At 43.6% G+C, this 17,296-nt stretch overlaps 1 protein-coding gene across 3 annotated transcripts; it reads left to right on the top strand.

Moving 5' to 3' along the window:
* The first annotated feature begins 346 nt into the window (after window positions 1–346).
* On the top strand, window positions 347–15,807 carry LOC106740996. Of its 3 annotated transcripts, XM_014612565.1 has the most exons (16): window positions 347–647; window positions 4,859–5,000; window positions 5,241–5,478; window positions 6,351–6,555; window positions 7,260–7,481; window positions 7,636–7,785; window positions 8,110–8,458; window positions 9,249–9,379; window positions 9,471–9,716; window positions 10,206–10,461; window positions 10,560–10,781; window positions 11,276–11,456; window positions 12,132–12,305; window positions 13,058–13,202; window positions 13,531–13,729; window positions 13,820–15,807. In XM_014612565.1, the coding sequence occupies exons 2-16, from the start codon at window positions 4,940–4,942 to the stop codon at window positions 14,848–14,850; spliced, it is 3,810 nt and encodes a 1,269-aa protein (XP_014468051.1). In that variant the 5' UTR covers window positions 347–647; window positions 4,859–4,939; the 3' UTR covers window positions 14,851–15,807. The 3 variants fall into 3 exon arrangements, with proteins under 3 accessions (XP_014468051.1, XP_014468036.1, XP_014468043.1); XM_014612550.1 differs by having other exon boundaries at window positions 13,531–15,807; XM_014612557.1 differs by lacking the exon at window positions 347–647 and having other exon boundaries at window positions 4,767–5,000; window positions 13,531–15,807.
* The last annotated feature ends 1,489 nt before the right edge of the window (window positions 15,808–17,296 follow it).

Here is a 17,296-nt window from a genome sequence, read left to right as displayed (position 1 = left end):
GTAGACCTGTTCCCAAAAATTTAACGCAAAGTTTCAACGTCATCGTCGAGAGAAATCGAGAACGGAGAGAGTTCTCGTTATTTACTTTTTTTTCGCAAAGAGAAGTGAAAAAGAGAGAGAGAGAGAGAGAGAAGAGCGGTCGAGTGTGAAAACGATCAGGTCAGCTTCCCGGCGCTGCAGTTGCCATAAGCTTGTCGCCGACGTTCTTTCTCCTTCGACGGCGGGATAATTTCGGCGTCCGTGGAGGGTTGCCGGGGGGGGGGGCGACCCTCGGCGCGGGGATGCGCGCGAGGGTGTTTGTACGGCGTGGATAGGCGAGCCGGCAATTTCGCGTGCGGCCGGGCTCTCGATATCGATTCCAGAAGGTCGCCGGCGGAGTAGTCGCGCGCCCTCGCCGTCCTTCCGACGTCTCGCGGTCGGCAAAACGGCTGATTGTTGACACCGCCGTCGTCGTCGTCATCGTCGTCGTAGTAGTAGTCAGCGCGGCTACTGCGCGTGGGATCGATGAAAGGCGAGATCGATCAGCTCGCAGAAGCGGCGACTGTGTGCTCGTTCTGCGATTCTTCCTTATGCGACTGATCCGCGGGGTGCTAGTCGCGCCGGGGAAGATGCGGATCGTGTCGGGATAGAGCCATTACGTAAACGAGGTACGCTGACAACGTTTGACATCTGTTTGAAAAATATCTTAGTCTTTTTCTACCGTCTTTCGACTGTCTTCCTTCACCGTCACTCGTTTGTGTTAAGGAGTTTCGGATGTTTGGCGAAACATGAGATCAACTTTTAATATGTATATATGTATGTGTGTATGGAAAGGATGTTGAATGAAAAAAAGAAAAGAATAGTTTCATTCAATAACACGTCGGCGTCATGGACTGCTATAAACATAAGTAATTATTTTAATTGTTTTCACAAAACATTTTCTTCACGTGGACATATATAATATGATTACATAGTCATAAACACAAAATTCATATTTAATTCACATATATTCATTTTTTCCCAATTTGTGCCTAATATACGCAGAGCGTCATTTGAACATTTCTTGCGTTTTTGTGTTGTTTCGAAGAGTTATTTACGGTGCACTTGATAAGAATTGATCTAGATCGACGAATCTTTGGTCGATTTATACATCCCGCGCGTGTCTCGCGATTTGAGTTTTTCGAGTATTTCGGGACACTCGACATGGGTCCCGAATCGTCGTCGCGTTTCCGACGGAGGGGTGATTCTTATCTCCGCGACATATCGATGTTAATCACCACGCGTGCCCTCCGCCGATAAGAAACGCATGTCCGCCCCGTGCGCGGTCGTTATTCTCTGTCTCGCATGCGGCACATCGAAATTATTATTCCAATTGCATAATCGATCCGAATACGACGCCATTCCGACACGCGGGTTACGTGCACTGGCTATCATTTATCATCCTCATCGTCAGTCACTCGCAAAGTTATTCGACGCGAGACAAATTGAAAAGAACTATGCATGCTGATAACAACTTGCCACGAGGGAAAAAAAAGATTGGTTAAATCATAACGATATTAAAGGAACTAAGCGCGTTTTGATTGAAGAAGAAGGAATTTCTGGCCTTTTGTAAGCCAAAATTCGGCGATGAAAATAAAATATTCGGTTTCCTTCAACGAAAACGCGTTGTTAGGCTTGTTCACTGTCGCGCTAATCCACCCGATCTCTTTTCCCCGTGCATGACGGATAAGTAAGGAAACTGATGTTAATGTTAAGAAAATCGCGTAGGGGACCGGGGTCAGAAGTTACATGGGTTAGTTGTCACAAAGCTTATATCTTACTTAATAAATAAAGAAGCATATTCTCCTCCATAATGTAGGTTGTTGATATCGTGTTAGTTGAGTGTACGAAATGGCTTCATGGCTAACGCATTGCATGTAATATTTACGAAAAATATTTTGTAAAAATTGGACGTGAGCAAATTTCTCCCTGTCTCTATTTTTATCGTTCCGTTGGTTTTGGAATTACTAGTCGCAATTTCTCTGTAGTCTCAATATGATAGTTTTAGCTAGTTTTTCCCAAATTAGCTAACTTTAGTTTAACCGTTATCGCAGCAACGTTTAGAAGTAGAATCTCTTCTATTCAAAATGACCGTTCGGATAAGTTGACTCAAATGAAATGTTTATTCTTATATGTTACATTAATGTGTAACTAAAAATGATATTATGAAATATTGCACGTATCTTTTTTTAAACGGTATGTAAAAAGTGCGACAATACGCCCCAGTCTTCCTTATTTTCTCTGTATACACATACACACACACGCACACGCGCACGATATGTCAAAATCTCTGCTCTCAATTCCGACAGATATCACAACCGTAGAAGAAAATTACGAAAGATATTTTTCCGCAACGGCATAGTTTCGCGAGAGTATTCTTCCGTAGTTCTTCGATATTTCGACCAGGAGAAAGTTCACGCGTAGGTCGCGCGTCTCTCGTAAATTATCAAGGGGACGCAGACAACGGGAAATCCCCGATTTTAACGAGCGCATTTATGGAAGGGTCCACCGATCAATTTTTGTTTCGCGTTGAAAAGAATCCCCCGGGGGGTTCAAGGCGCCCCGCAGAGACCAGTCAGGTCTTTCACAGATATGCGCAAATATTTGGTGGACGTAAGCGACAATGAAGAACTTAGCTTCTCACACTACGACCGTGTCTTCGGTGCTAAAGACGAGGCATCTGACTAGCGAGCGTGAAAAATAACGCTGTTCGCAACTCTCATGTGCACTCAGAGGAAAAATTAACCAAGTCGAAATTTTAGTTTAAAATAAAATTTTGTTCTACATTAAATCTTCATTAGATCTTTTATTGTGTTCCTTTGATACGATACGATATGAATTGATACGATATAAAACACCGAGTGTAAAACACCGAGTTGCATAATGATGTTTGTATTCCTCTTATCGATGCGATCCCAAATGCTGTTTGACATACGGACATATATTGTGTTTGTTTGCTCCGTTCCGATGCATACCCGTTTTCCAGACAAACATCAACAATTTGCCAGAACCAACCGTCACTTTAAGATCTGTTCTTTCTTATGACTGCTGATACCCGACTAATGACTGTAATACATCTGCGGTCATTTTTTTTATTAACTTGACAATTTAACTTGACAATTAGTTGAATTCAAGTAATATTTGCATCAATACAAATGCAATCAAATCAAGATTAAACATCTTCCAAGAAGATGATAATATTCTTGCTTATACATGAGAATATCTATTCTTGATTTAGGACTGATCTTTTTTCTGTGTAGTCAATTTAGTTGTGGTAGTAACGACATTAGCTGTCCTTATTTTAGCTCTTACCGCTAATTCTTTCTCTGTGAGTAATGAGTAACGAATATACCGTTCGAGCGCGTTTTTCCGGAATAAAATACTGAGAGAGATGAAAGAGAAGATAGGAATTTCCACAAATAATGTTCATGCGTGATATCTCTGTTTCCGTGTTCAATCGAAGGAACGTTTACACGAAATACCATCTGTAAGAGTACCCGAGACACGCGATAGCGACAATGTGCAACACGAGAGTGTACTCACAATTAAAATCCGCGATCTACGCTCGCGTTCGCGCGGGTTGTCGCCGTAATTCGCGCTAAACGCGTGCGATGGATGGCAGGTGGATGGAGAGGGAGGAGGAGAAGGGAATATGACTCTCTACATTAAATGCATTATTCAGCAAGCCGGCGAACGCGTTATCCGTGTTATCCATTAAGCTTCGCGTGTTAGTTAAAAAAAAAAGAAAAAAGGGAATTAAAATAGTGAGAGAGAAAAACGGGGAAGAGAGAGAAAAGAGAGGGAAGAAAATATAATCGTATCCCCCGATGCGGTCGCGCGGACGCACGACGTATACGCGCGTTTTCTGAAACGGTGCACACACGGGGGACGCGGCCGATCGATACGGACGGAAAGGACGATGCCCGATTTCGATTTCCCTCCGAGAAGCGACGCGGGGTCGGCTACGGCGACGAGGGTGCAACACGTGCAATTATACAGGGCTGCAGATTTTCAGAAGCGAAGCGGGGGCGCGAAAGCCTTCGCGTTCACGCCGCCAAACGCGACTTTGATCGTCGGCCCGGAGCGAAATTATGTCACCACCAACTCCGCTTTGCATTTCAGGGAGACCGCCAAGTCACCGATACTTATCTCGCGTTATCCCTCGCGACGATTGCGCGTTGATAATTGAAATTAATTCGGAATTAATTGTTCCTCCGTCCGTCTCGATTCGTCCGCCGCGCCCGAGTCGAAGTTTTGATGATTTCCAAGTAATCGGTCCGTAAAACCGTTTTCTTAGGAATCCTATTAAATTTTAACCGCATATTGATGGAAATACTACTACCTATACGTTTATTAAATTAGAAAGCGTAAAATTTTAACGTAGGCTCGCGCGTTCTGCCGTCTGAGAGTTCACCCGGAAGGCTCCATTGAGACGTTCCGTACGCGAGATTCGCGCTGCCGTTAATTATTCAAAGACGTCTTTCTCAGCGTTGGAAATTAGAAACGTGGTCAAAGAACGATATGTCATTTTGCAGAGCGCACAATGCCGCGATCGCATGCGCGACGCTTATCGCCGGGGCTAAAAATATTTCAGGAGCTCTCTGCAAGAACGCATTCGTTGTTCCGACTCGTGTGACGTAATCTGGGTTATTCCCCAGTTTTACTTCGGCTTATTTCAATGTAATCTCCCCAGCACGCTCCACTTTGTCCCGATTTATTCCGCGCGCCGATCAAGCGACCGCGATATCGCCGTAAACGCTACTTGTAATATGCCGATGCACTTTTAGCATGATCGACCCGGCCGAAATTCTCAATACCGTCTCCCCTCTGTCACCCTCAGCATCATAGGGGCGCGGAATTCCTGTCCGGGGCGCCGAAATATCTCGGTTCGGCCCTGGCAGCCATCGATGAAGAGCTGGACATGAGTTGGACATCCGCACGGCCATCACTGGGATTATTAATTATCCTCCTCCTGAGATGCGGTAATGATGATTAAATTTAATGTTCGCGCGCCTCTAAGCCCGTTTCTAAGCTCGCGAACTTGACGGACGCGCTTTGTAATTGGATTAATTAACGGAAGTGCGGCCGAGTGAAACTAGCGTGGCCGCCGAGAGCGTAGCATTGCGTTTTGCATTCGCGTGTTTCCATTGCAAACGAATTGATAGGCGCGTTCATTAAATGAGAATGCGGATGCGATTTCACAGGGCGTTCGCCGGTTTCAGGTATCGCGAGATCGATGACAGACGCGAAGGAGCCGATACTGCTGAAAGTAGTCGCTCCCCCGTCTCACACGGCTTTATCCGGCGACGTGACCGTTTTAATCTTGGACTCGCTCGAGACGGAATCCTCCACGGCAGCCGCGAGCATCGCAGTCACAAACGACACAAGAAAAGATGAGAAAAAGAAGATCGATCCGAAGGAGGGGAGAGCCACTACGGTTCATGAGCCGCTCGTGCTCAGGTATGCTGAAAGAATCGTAAATGCGAACACGCACGTAGCCTCACGGCATCCCCCGAGCGTCTACACGCATCCCTCTAAGGCCCTTATAAATTAGCGTTAACGAGCGCTACCTGAATGGGGTAACGTATCGCCCCGCTCCGTGATTAACTGTCCGCGATCGCGAGACACGATCTCGCGCTGCGAAGAAAAACAGATTTCTTTGGATTTAATCAAATTTCGCCGATTGAAATAAAGCTGTCCTTTTTTTCGAATGGAGCTCTTAGCTGTAGCTAAATGTTCACGCGAATATTTTCACTTATAGTAACACGTATACCACTTCTTATCACCGAGTTTTCATTTCTTGTCATCGGGTTTTCATCTGGAACCTATTCAGCTACAAGAACTGAGATTCTTTTCCCGTGAGATGATTAAATCCGGATTTACAATAAATATAGTAAGCCTTTGGCCTTTTACCACAAAAGCAATAAAATGTAATATAATTTGCAACAAAAGGCGTTTTCCACCCTGCCAAAAGTTGCCAAAATAACGCAAAAATCTTAGAAATCACAATGTCTGGTAGGCCTGAAAATTTTCTACTAGAAATTACAATTTAAGTTATAATTTATGTTACAATTATGTTAATATAAGTTACAATTTATATTACTATAATTGTGTTAATTTAAATTACAATTTACGCTACAATAAAGCTAAAGGCTTACTTTATACCTATTGGAGATCCGGATGAAAGGAACAGCGTGTGAAAAAAAGATTTCAACGTCGGAAGGGAAAGAGCGGGATATCCTCCCCGCAAATCGCGCGCAGACGCGAGATACGTCGGCACGAGTTTAGAATTTGAATTGAGCATCGCTCTTCGTTGGCGCGCTTCATTTCAGAGCACTATACGTCGACGGCCTCACGTCGGAATTGATCGGTGATTTCCCCCTGGATACCTTGCCGCATAGGGGCGAGAATATTTCTGTGATAATACCCTGTGGTGTCTTCTCGCGCGGCGGAGTTTATACGCTACGACTTCAGTACAAGAAGTTCTCAACGGTGGCTGCCAGACACACTGCCATTGCTGGGCTGCCTGAAATTGAGGTGGGCATTATTCATACCGCATCGGGAACTTAGTGCACAGAATTGAAAAGGAAAAGGAGGAAGAAAGAAAGAAAAGAATATTACCGAAACAATTTTAAGGCTTCTGTTCCTTCGCCGCAGCCAGCTCGATTAATGACGTCAGAAGCGAGAAAATTCATGACCAAAATTCGCGCGGAATCCTGATCGATTGAGCACATTTGTAAAATATTCCGAGAAATATTTCTCTTTATTTTAACAATCTCAATAAATAGCCGTAAAATTTTTCAAATGCACATGATGAATCAATCTTCCACGCTAAATGAATATTTAATTCTGGACATGTAAAAAATATTATAATATTATAATATGATTTATTATATTGAGTTTTATTACTACAATAAATTATAGACCATAATAATAATTATGATCCATAATAAATTTATTCATTAGTTAGGTAGAGTTAAAGAAAAATTTATTTAAAAGGGATTATAATATTTATTATAATCAATTATACCATAATATTTCGCAAAAGTAATATTTAGTACTCCGCAAGTATTTTGGACGCGCGTTTTCTCGTTTCGTCACCAAGCAAGAGGACTGCGGCGAAGAAGAGCCTTCAAACAAAGTTTCCAAGCAATGGTGAAACATGAATTACGTCGATGTAATTTGACTCCCTCGGACACGATGAAAAATCGGAAGGTCTAACTCGAGTGAAACGCGCACAGATGAGCAGTGCCTTAGACGTAAAGTGGCCAACCCCTTCTCTGCTTCTGGAATCCCAACACTTCGGTACATATCCTAGTCAGCCGGTAGTTGCGACCATAAAGTACAATGGAATCTCGTGTGTACCTGCCAATGGCGTTCCGGTAGCGGCTTATATTTTGCAACTCATTTACTGCGGCACCACCGCGGCCGCATGCGACCCACAGAACAACAGTCGCACGCAAGTAAGTGTTAATACGGCCGAACGGGCGCATGAAGCGAGTAACAAGTGCGCGAAGAGAAGAGCACGGAAGACAGTGACTTTGCCCCGTTCGCTAAGCGATAACTTCGCCGAACTTCTTTAATTTCCCCGCACACATAATCTCCGATCTCCACCAGGTGCTCTACTACGAAGAAGTGAACGGCTTCACCTCGCCCAAGGTCATCAAGCTGAAGTGCGAATTTTTCGGCTTGGCCGGCAATTACGCGCTCAGACTGAAGGCATCCGACGTCAACCCCTCCGCGCCGACCACGAGCGCCTACATCAAGGTAGTCGTTGATTCTCGTCTCCTTGAATCATTGGAACTTAAGCGTGAATTAAACGTATTTAAAAAATCCTTTTTTTCTGTAAACTTATGTAATCGAAGAAAATTGTAAAAATTTGATCGTACCAACCGGGACAACCAGATGCATTTCGAAGGAAGGCAGAATTTCCGGTCGTAAGGCCACATTTGGGCCATAAGAACCAGAAATTCTGCTTCCTCCAACGCGTTGTTTTCTTTCTGGTTAATGCGACCAGACTTTTTTCTGCGTGCGCGTGCATTCGCAGAACAACGAGCCAATTTACAAAGGGCTGTCCCTTCGCACTCGCAGGTGGAATGGTCCGAGGAGTTCAGCTTCAACGTGCACGCGCGGTCGGTCTATCCGTGCGAGGGATCGGCGGGCATACCGGTGCTCTTCCAGTACCCCGCGTGTCGTCTTCAGGGCGATCGCGTGCGCGTCTACGGCCGTCTGCGGGCGGACGTGAGCTCCCTCGCGCCTCCGTCCGCGTTGCACTACGTGGCGGAGCTGAAAGCGGCGCCCGGCAAACACTCGCTGAACTTCGACTGCGATATCTTCACGGAGAAGTTCATCGAGTACTGCTTCGTCTACGTGAGCCAGGCGATCACCGGCGCGATGGCGGAAGTGAAGCTCGCGTGCATACCCACCTTCCCGCTTCTGGGTGAGTGGCGTGCAAACGCGCTCGTTTAAAAGCGACCGCTTCCCTCCCTCACCCCCCTCAACCCCTCGGTAGATTTACCGCTCCCATAACTCAGCCACTCGAGATAGAGCGATCCATGTGAGCGACCGCGCCAAGTTTTATCATCTCGATGAACCCCGCGATTCCTCGATCCCGCCGATCGATTTGGGTCAACAGCGAATTCAATCACCCCTGCGGCACCGGGAGTTTGTTTTCTGTTCTTGGACTGGGACTGCGCTAAAACTGAGCTAAACTAGCACAAGTGGTCGAAAAATAAAGAACGGTCTGAATAACGTAGCGCGCCACGTTATAAACTGTAAAATCGAACAATTATTATTTACGACAGTGACTGAAGATGGTTCCAACTTATGTGTCTGCAAGAGTTCAATTCTGTGTTGAGGTGTTTAATTAATCACCGAACTTTGCATAAACTTATTTTTATTGTTTATTATAGTTTTGATTGTACAATCTTTTACTTTGATATTTTTTTTATTTAAAATATCTTCTATTTGTATGTAATTTATTTCATTTAAATTTAATTATTTATATTTTATTTCGCTTGAAATTCTATTTCTAATAGAAAAAGGAGACACCGCGCTGAATGAAATTTCTCAGACGCAGATGTTGTCAGAGATTTTGAGCAATTGCGAGAGAGAGAGAGAGAGAGAGGATACGTTGAAGAAATTCAGATTCCCCGAGTCAAGAGGGAGAGTGCTCAACTTTCCAGACATGTCGTGCGTTCCACCCTTCTCATGATTAATTATTAAAACAGAGAACGACGCGGCTGGTTGGGGTCCTTGGAGCGCGTGGAGTCCTTGCAGCAGCTCCTGTGTGGGCGGAATTCGCAATCGATATCGATTCTGCGACACGCCACCCCCGAAGTACGGGGCGAAATTTTGCCAGGTGGGTCCCATGACGCGGTGAAATTGACGAAACGCAAACCGCGAGATGGAAGGCGCAAAATCAAAACAAAACGCAAAATAAAATGAATCAGGGAAAAGCGGTGGAGACGGAATCGTGCGGCGGCAGCGGCAGGATCGATTTCCAAGAGGCGTGGAACTCCGAGGGATGGGAGTGCCGGCACGGAACGACATTAGCGGCTGCGAGACCGGAAGTCACGGCGCAAATTGGCGTTCAGTGCCGGTGCGGTTGTATCATCAATTTTCAGGAGAAAACTTTTAACAGGATCCTGGCGGCGAACACTCAAGCCTGCCCCGGCCGTTCCTTCTGGTTACTGCAGGTATGCAAATATCTCGCCCTAATATCCCGCTGTACTGTTTTAAAGAAACATTGTTGTATTAAATTTACACCTAATTTACTTGAATTAATTAATAATTATAATTTATTTGCAATAATTTCAAGTAAAAAATCATTTAGCCGAATTTATTTCCAATTTACTAGCAACATATTTAGAATAATTATTAATTAATTTACTTGGAGTAATTTAAGGCAAAAAAATATACTTTATCAGGCTTAATTCCAGTTTACTTACAGTAATAATTAATTAATAATTAATAATTTACTCCTAGAACAATTTAAATTAAAATAATATTTTATCAATTTAAAATATGTTAAAACACTGTTAATTAAATTTATTTCCAATTTACTTATAATTTTTCCGAATTTTTGTAAACGACGATACATTCGATTATTACCAATGCTGTTCTGGCTGATTAGGTTTTGGGTCAACAATGAACTGCATTAACAAAGATTCGCTCGATTTGCGCAGGCAAAGTCGGACTACGTGGTCCGACTGCACCTGGATCAGACGCAATTCCCGTGTCCGGGGCAATACTTCCGCGCTCGCGACGGCGACTCGCTGAGCGCCGACCTCTTGACGGACATCGCGTTCGACAAGAGTACGCCCCCGACGGGAACGATATTCTCCTCGGGTCAAAACCTGCTGCTCGAGTTCTTCAGCGACGGGTTGACTGCCTCGGGCGACTCTTGCGTGGGTGGTTTTCTGGGTCACGCAAGTATGTTCCGTAAGTGGCATTGATTGACGCGAGTATTGACGTTTAATCGCAAGTAATGTAAGAACGAGTCTTTCATGTGCGAGTAACTCCGGCGATCCGCCTTCCAGAGAAGCTGTACGAGAAGAACAAAACCTCCGCGTTGCTACCGTCGGAGTCGAGTACCACCCCCGCTGTCGAACAATGGTTCTTCTGGGGCCCCGCACACCTGGCGACAGCGTCCCTTTTGATACTCATATTCTTTATATCTATTTTTCTAGCATTGCAATTTGCGCTGAAATACAGGAAGTACCACATCGCGGAGGACTTGGACACTCTGAGCGAGCATTCCGGTGAGTCGGTCGCGCGCGTAGAAATGTCCGTGAATCTGGCCAGCCTGAGTCAGAAGCTAATATCTAGCTAGTACAAGCTAGATTAAATTTTCCAGCTCGTTACTAATTCGTCGCTGGCAGATTATTCACTGGAAAATCTATACAGAGAAAAATATGGATTAAATCATTGGATTTAATAAGTTAATTGAAACAAATGTGTCTTTTGTGATAGAGTAAACAAACGAACAGTTAGTTAAGATTTTTCATTTCGTAATTTCCTTTCTTCAACCATCAGCTGATTTATTCACTTAGCTATTATTTAACCACTGGGAGGAGTGAGCGTTACATTACTGGCTAATAATAATGTTAGACATAAATGTTCTACCTCGTAGCTAAATCTCGACGAGATTCAATTTCTATTAGGGCGAATGTTCTACGATAATAAAGAATTAACGTCGCGTGTCGGGAAACCACGCGCATTGATGAGTAGTTGTTAGAATTTGTGTGTTATTCAGGATGCAGCGACACGATGCACACGATGGTGGGACGAGCGAAATCGATGTCTTCTACGACACTCATTTCGGAAGTCGCGTCTCTAGTGGGACTGCCGAGGAAGTGCACGCCAAGACTGTCGAAGCGCAAATTAGCCCCCTGCGCGGTGGAGGACGGTTACGATAGTTCAGAAACTCTGGCGGAGTATGTGACAATTCGCGCCTGACTTGCGCTCAATGTTACAACAATTAAGGCCCCCGGTCCCTCAGGCTCCTAACTTTAGTCGTTTTGTTTCATGACGTCAAACCCGAGAAAACGCATGTCCAAACAAATGTTTGCGAAATATTTATATTTAATAAGTATTATGTAATTTATATATTTAGTTATCTAGATATAATATCCCTAAATTTTACACGTATGTATAAATAATTTAAGATCATTATTCGAGCAAGAAGGAAAGGGAAGTTTTTGGATATTTTGTAAATTCGCTCAATCGATCACATATGCCATTTTATGGACATATCCTTTTATTTCGATGTATTTCGCAAAAATTTTGAACATATGTTTTCTGCACATATTGCCTCTGACATCATCAAGTTTATCAAGGCAGAAAAAATAGAAGACTTAAAATTAAATAAGAATTAAACTTTGATTAACAAGACAATGTATTCAAATTAAGCTGTGATTAATTAAAATTTTATATGCGTGTGTATATGCAAATGAACTTAGCGCTTCAATTAAAATGAACACTTTAATATTCGACTACACGAACTTTAATTTCTGATTTCTTTTGAGCTTTCCTTTCAACGAGAGAGAACCGTCAATTCATTAAAGGTTTTGTCGCAATCTACATATCGTAAAATCTACTTGACTTTATAGATACGAGGACGAAACTAGCCTGAGCTCGACTACCTTGAAGTTCAAAGATAACGAAGAGAGCTGTACCGAGAGAAACGTGATACCGAATAAGCTGCACGCTGCTGAAACACCGCGAACAGTGTCGCCCATAATGGCAGTTGGCCAGCCGGAAGTAAAATATGCTCAGCCAGTGAAGTGAGTGTAATCAGTTTGGCATGTTCAGCGAAGATGACGTAATTTGACCTGATTCGATGTAATGTCGATGTAATGTCGATGTAAACGGTTCGATGTTTGATTATAACCACGTTGACCCATTTCGGGACGTGTTGTAAAAATATTGAGATCCATGAGGTTCAAGTACCGATTTAGGCTAATTGGGATCCAAGGAACTCGAAAATTCTAAAATGAGGATTTTTCGATCAGCCGTTTTCCTTGAAAAAATTGTCGGAACATCTACTTTGTGTGACACATTGCGTACATCTGGTGAATCATACCATAACGGGAATGATCATTTTCGACGATTTAAATTTTTGGCAACAATACCTCATCATTGTTTTTCAATTTTTTACTTGTTAATATTTTTAATTAATTAATTAAAAAGGTGAGGCAATGAATTAAAAGCTGTGTTTTGTAAAGTTATATTCCATCTCTCCCTTTTATCTACCGCTGGGGGGTATGTAAGGGGTGGTGACCAGGAGAAATTATTTTCTGAAAGGCAAAAGTCTAAACTATATTTTAGTAACAAAATCTAGACCAAAATCTACCTTGATCACAAATAAAAAAATTTTTTTTAATAATTAAATTTGCTGCTTCTATATAAAAACAAAGGAACGAAATAGGTTTTCAGGTGTCACCACGTGACACGTGATATTACTTCTAATAATTTCATTTTTATTAAATCGAGTGTTCTACAAGAGATCTCCAATTATTCATCTCATACTGTGCAGGTTACGCACTCTGGGAGCTGACAGTCCCGCGACGAGCAAGCTGACACGAGCGGGCGACACGAGATGCCAAAGCACAGCGGGCATCCACGACAGTCCGCATATTGCAAGACTTCATCGCTATGCGTCTAATCCGTTGCAGTCCAAGGTAGATGACGTTCAATCCGATTACGTGTGTAGACTAGAAATTAAGACGCCGTCGCTCGTAACTGCAACAGTAATATATTTCGAGCGCTGCAATGTGTAAGAAACACGAAAATGGGAAAGATTAAAACGGAAATAAAATAGTGATTAAAGGTTAAAAAGATTAAAGAGAGGGCAGAAAGGTTTGAACTGGTGAAATGTCGGTGAGATTTAACACTCGTCGCTACAGTTATAGTAATTAACGGAATGCAGAATTTTGCCGAACGGGATAATTTTTTAACGGAGGAAACTTGCAAGCTTATGATCTAATCGATAACCGTGGTCACCGACAGGACTCGTCGACGAGCAGTCCGCAATCGGGCGCGTCGACCTTGCGCAGCGGCAAGGAGACGAAGGACCGTCGCAATCGCGAACGACTGCTCCAAGGCCCGGGCTCCGAGTTCAGTCTGACGAATCCGGAGACGGACATGGAGCTGGACTATTACGATTACAACGTCGCGAACGCCGGCGCCGCGCCGGGCTCCTACTTAGGTATGGATCCCGCTTTTCTCCTATGGATTCCCCCGTTGATCTCCGAGGATGCTGAAGGTCCGTCCGCGGATCGACCGGATTATTTTCAAGGCACGACGAGCCCGGCGTTGTTCCATCTACCGGAGAGTACCGAGGGCGCGAGCCTGACGCCGGCCGAGTACCGCAAGCGTATGCGGCAGCTCGCCGGCGCCGAGGAGGCCAGATTGGGCTTCGAGCAGAACCGGCAGGACTCGACGTCCTCGTCGTCGTCCAAGAACGACTCGTCGTCGGGCGGTAGCGCCGTGTCCGAGGACAGCATCGGGGAGAGCAGGGCTCGGCTGAATGAACGCCTGCTGCCGATCCACCGGATCCTGGAGGACTCCAGGACCCGGGTGAGCGAGGAGTCCCTGTGCAGCCAGCTCGCGCTCGAGAGAACGCCATGCATTATTCCCAACCGCCTGCACGCCGGCAAATCTGACCTCTGCCAGGATCAGGAGGCTACGAGGGCCGGCAGTCGGCCGGGTAGCCTTTTGCACATCAACGAAGGCGTCGTGGCGAGGTCGGACGACAAGCCGGAGAAGTCGAAGCAGGAGGATCCCGCCAACTCGAAGTCGCATTTGAATCAAAAGATAAAGGATACCTCGCAGGAGGATAAGAAGCGCTACCTCAAGGACGAGAACAAATTCCCCGGCAGGTCGACGACGAGCTCGAAGCCTCCCGGTCACACGGACGGTAACGCGACGGAGCGGCTCGACAGGGGCCTGCGAAGTGCCAAGGACGATCCCCGCTCGGATGTCCTGCTGTCGAACCTGAACGTGACGGCCGGCAAGTACCGGGACTTCACGCAGTTCACGCAACCCCGCGAGTCCGGCAGGCAACTGTCGGACTGCACGAACATACCGATGATCGAGTTCTCGGGGCCGAGGCTCGGCTCGCCGGCGACCACGCAGAAACTCACCACCGACAACCTGAACATCAGCCTGTCCAGGAAGGAGATCCAAAGCCCGGATTACGGGGTCGAGAGCGACATGAAGACGGAGTCGCGCGAGTCGACTTTCTACGATTTAATTCGCGAGAACGAGGACGGCATCAAGTTCGCCGACGACGACGACGAGTATATCGATAACCGGGCGAACCTGTGAAACTTGTTGTTGTAACCGCCGCTTGTGAGAGCGCAATAAAGATCACTGCTATTTTACGGCTGAGAATGTTGTACCGAGTTCAGAGAGGTCTCCCGGGTAAAATGGAAAATGAAGATGACGGGACGGCAAAATGATGACAAAATGACCGAAAAATCAGTTTCATTGCCATTCTCTCGTCATCTTGACGTCATTGCTTTTTTCTGTTCTACCTGATGCCCAGGTAGAACGGAAAATCACGGTGACGTCAACAAAATGAGAAAATCTATAGCACATTTTATCCGAGGGATGTCCTTAGGACGTCTTTAGGACGTCTGTGCTGCATGGGTGGATATTCATAGTTGAATCTTATATTTAAGACCGCGATAAGTTTATTTTCAGATGCTGTACGGCTCATTTCATTGGCTACGAAATATGTGAAGATAAACGTAAGACGGTCTTAAATATAACATCCGAATATGAATACCGGCTACAGTCAGGTTTTATATTCAAGACCGTCTCAAATTCACCTTCAGATGCATTATAGCCAATGAGACGATCCATATAGTACCTGGAGATGAACTTAAGACGATCTTAAGTATCCCGATAGGCAAGCTATGGTAACATTGCACGATAATGTATCACGAATTGACGAAAATTTCGCAATAATGACATTAAGATGATTTACCATAACGGTTTTGTCTGAATAAAATTTTAAAATGATATTTTTATTCAAAATTAGGCAAATTCAATTCAGGATATTTCTTTAGGACATCATTGTACAACCTACAATATTTTTCACAATGTAATGCAGCAATAACATTTTGTAATATTTGCAACACTTGCGGATTAAATATTTTAATCAAAATTATTAAATTGGTTAAATATCCACGAAATTTGATAGAATAGAGAGAAATTTTCATACGAATAGCATATAAATATTTAAATAAATTTTTTATTTGTATTTATTTTTTATTTATCTTTTTTTATTTATACACCGCTTATTTTTTTCTAACGTGTTAACTAATATTTTTCGAATATTATTAAGTGTGTAATATTCGATGTCATTTTGACGTTATCTTCCGTTCTACCTGGACAAGACTTTCAGAAAACCATTCGAAAAGATTCCCAAGGCCGTTGCGCGGGTCTACGTTATTCCCGCCGAGAATGCGATCTCTTACGGATCTGTCGACGGGGTCTCTCGCTTTCTTTCCTGTCGTGCCTCGCGATCGGGGTACAAATATCACCGAGCAATGTCAATTAACTAAGAGAAGTTTATTGTATTTTTGCCAGCGCGCACGCTGACGCAAATCTAATTCGAGCCGATGCCGCTTCGAGACTTGTGCGAGATTCGACGCACGAAGAAAAGCGGTGCACGCGCCGTGTATTCGTTGTAATTTCTATGGTATGTTGATGTTTTGTGGAATTACCGCGTGTACACGATATAGAAATAAACATTTCTCGTACGTAACAGCCGCATAATCCTCCTAGACAAGTTGTCTTAGATACAAGGAAGAAATGGTTCCCGATGATGATGATGATGATGATGACGACGCCGAAGAGGTGAGTGAGTCTGCCGACGCAGCAGCGAATGAACACTGCAAATACTTGTGATAATGAATCTTGCCCACTTTGAGCTTCTCACCGCGAGCAGAGATGTGCGAACTATTCGAATCCGAATCGAATAGAATCTCACCTGATTCGATTCGAATACGAATCCCTATGGTTGCGTTCAGCGAACACAACAGCTGTACAACTGTTGAATAATTCGTGAACGTAATTGATCTAAATTTAGTGATCAACAGTAAGCGATCTATCAGTACAGATCATCACTGATCGCTCATTGATCGCTTATTTCGCTGAACGCAACCTATGATCCGATTAATTCGAAAATTTCGAATCGAGGAGACTCGAATCGCGTACATTAGCATTAACGAAGTACTATTAAGAACGTCCAACGGAAATTGATATGACTTGAAAAATTTACTGTACATTCAAATTATCTTTCAAAAATATTAAAAACAGTAACTCAAATAATCATCAATAATGAATAAGCAAGAGAGATAATATTAAAATTTGCGTGTTTACATAAAATTTCATGATGTCAAATAGATCTGTGGATGATTGAGAAGCATTGACAATCATTTTTAACCATTTAATATAAATATCAAATTTAGTTTATATCGTAATTAACTTTACAATTTATAATTATTCTCATGTGAGTCTCATAGGTGTGCATATATATCATATACTTTTATGAAATTACATTACTAAAATCAATTCAGTTTCTGCACTGATTATAAATAATAGATAACGTCAACACTCTTCAATCAATTCACGACTATCGGAACACACGGATAGTTAAAATAAAATAAATAAAAATTTATACTATATATTGATGATTTTTAAGAAGGAAGTCACGCTTCTTATTATGTATTGAAATGCTAATTATGTCGGCTCAAAGGAATTC

The sequence above is a fragment of the Dinoponera quadriceps genome, unplaced genomic scaffold, assembly GCF_001313825.1.
Source record: "Dinoponera quadriceps isolate SergipeBrazil2010 unplaced genomic scaffold, ASM131382v1 scaffold169, whole genome shotgun sequence".
NCBI lineage: Eukaryota > Metazoa > Arthropoda > Insecta > Hymenoptera > Formicidae > Dinoponera > Dinoponera quadriceps.
The sequence above is the reverse complement of the archived record's forward strand: the minus strand, read 5'-3'. Positions and strand labels throughout refer to the sequence as shown.

Excerpts from the sequence above, each read along its gene's own strand:
- LOC106740996 (XM_014612550.1), top strand. The coding sequence starts at position 4,940 with ATGAGTTGGACATCCGCACGGCCATCACTGGGATTATTAATTATCCTC. Across the intron at positions 7,482-7,635 it reads AGAACAACAGTCGCACGCAA|GTGCTCTACTACGAAGAAGT; the intron begins GTAAGTGTTAAT and ends GATCTCCACCAG. Across the intron at positions 9,380-9,470 it reads ACGGGGCGAAATTTTGCCAG|GGAAAAGCGGTGGAGACGGA; the intron begins GTGGGTCCCATG and ends AAAATGAATCAG.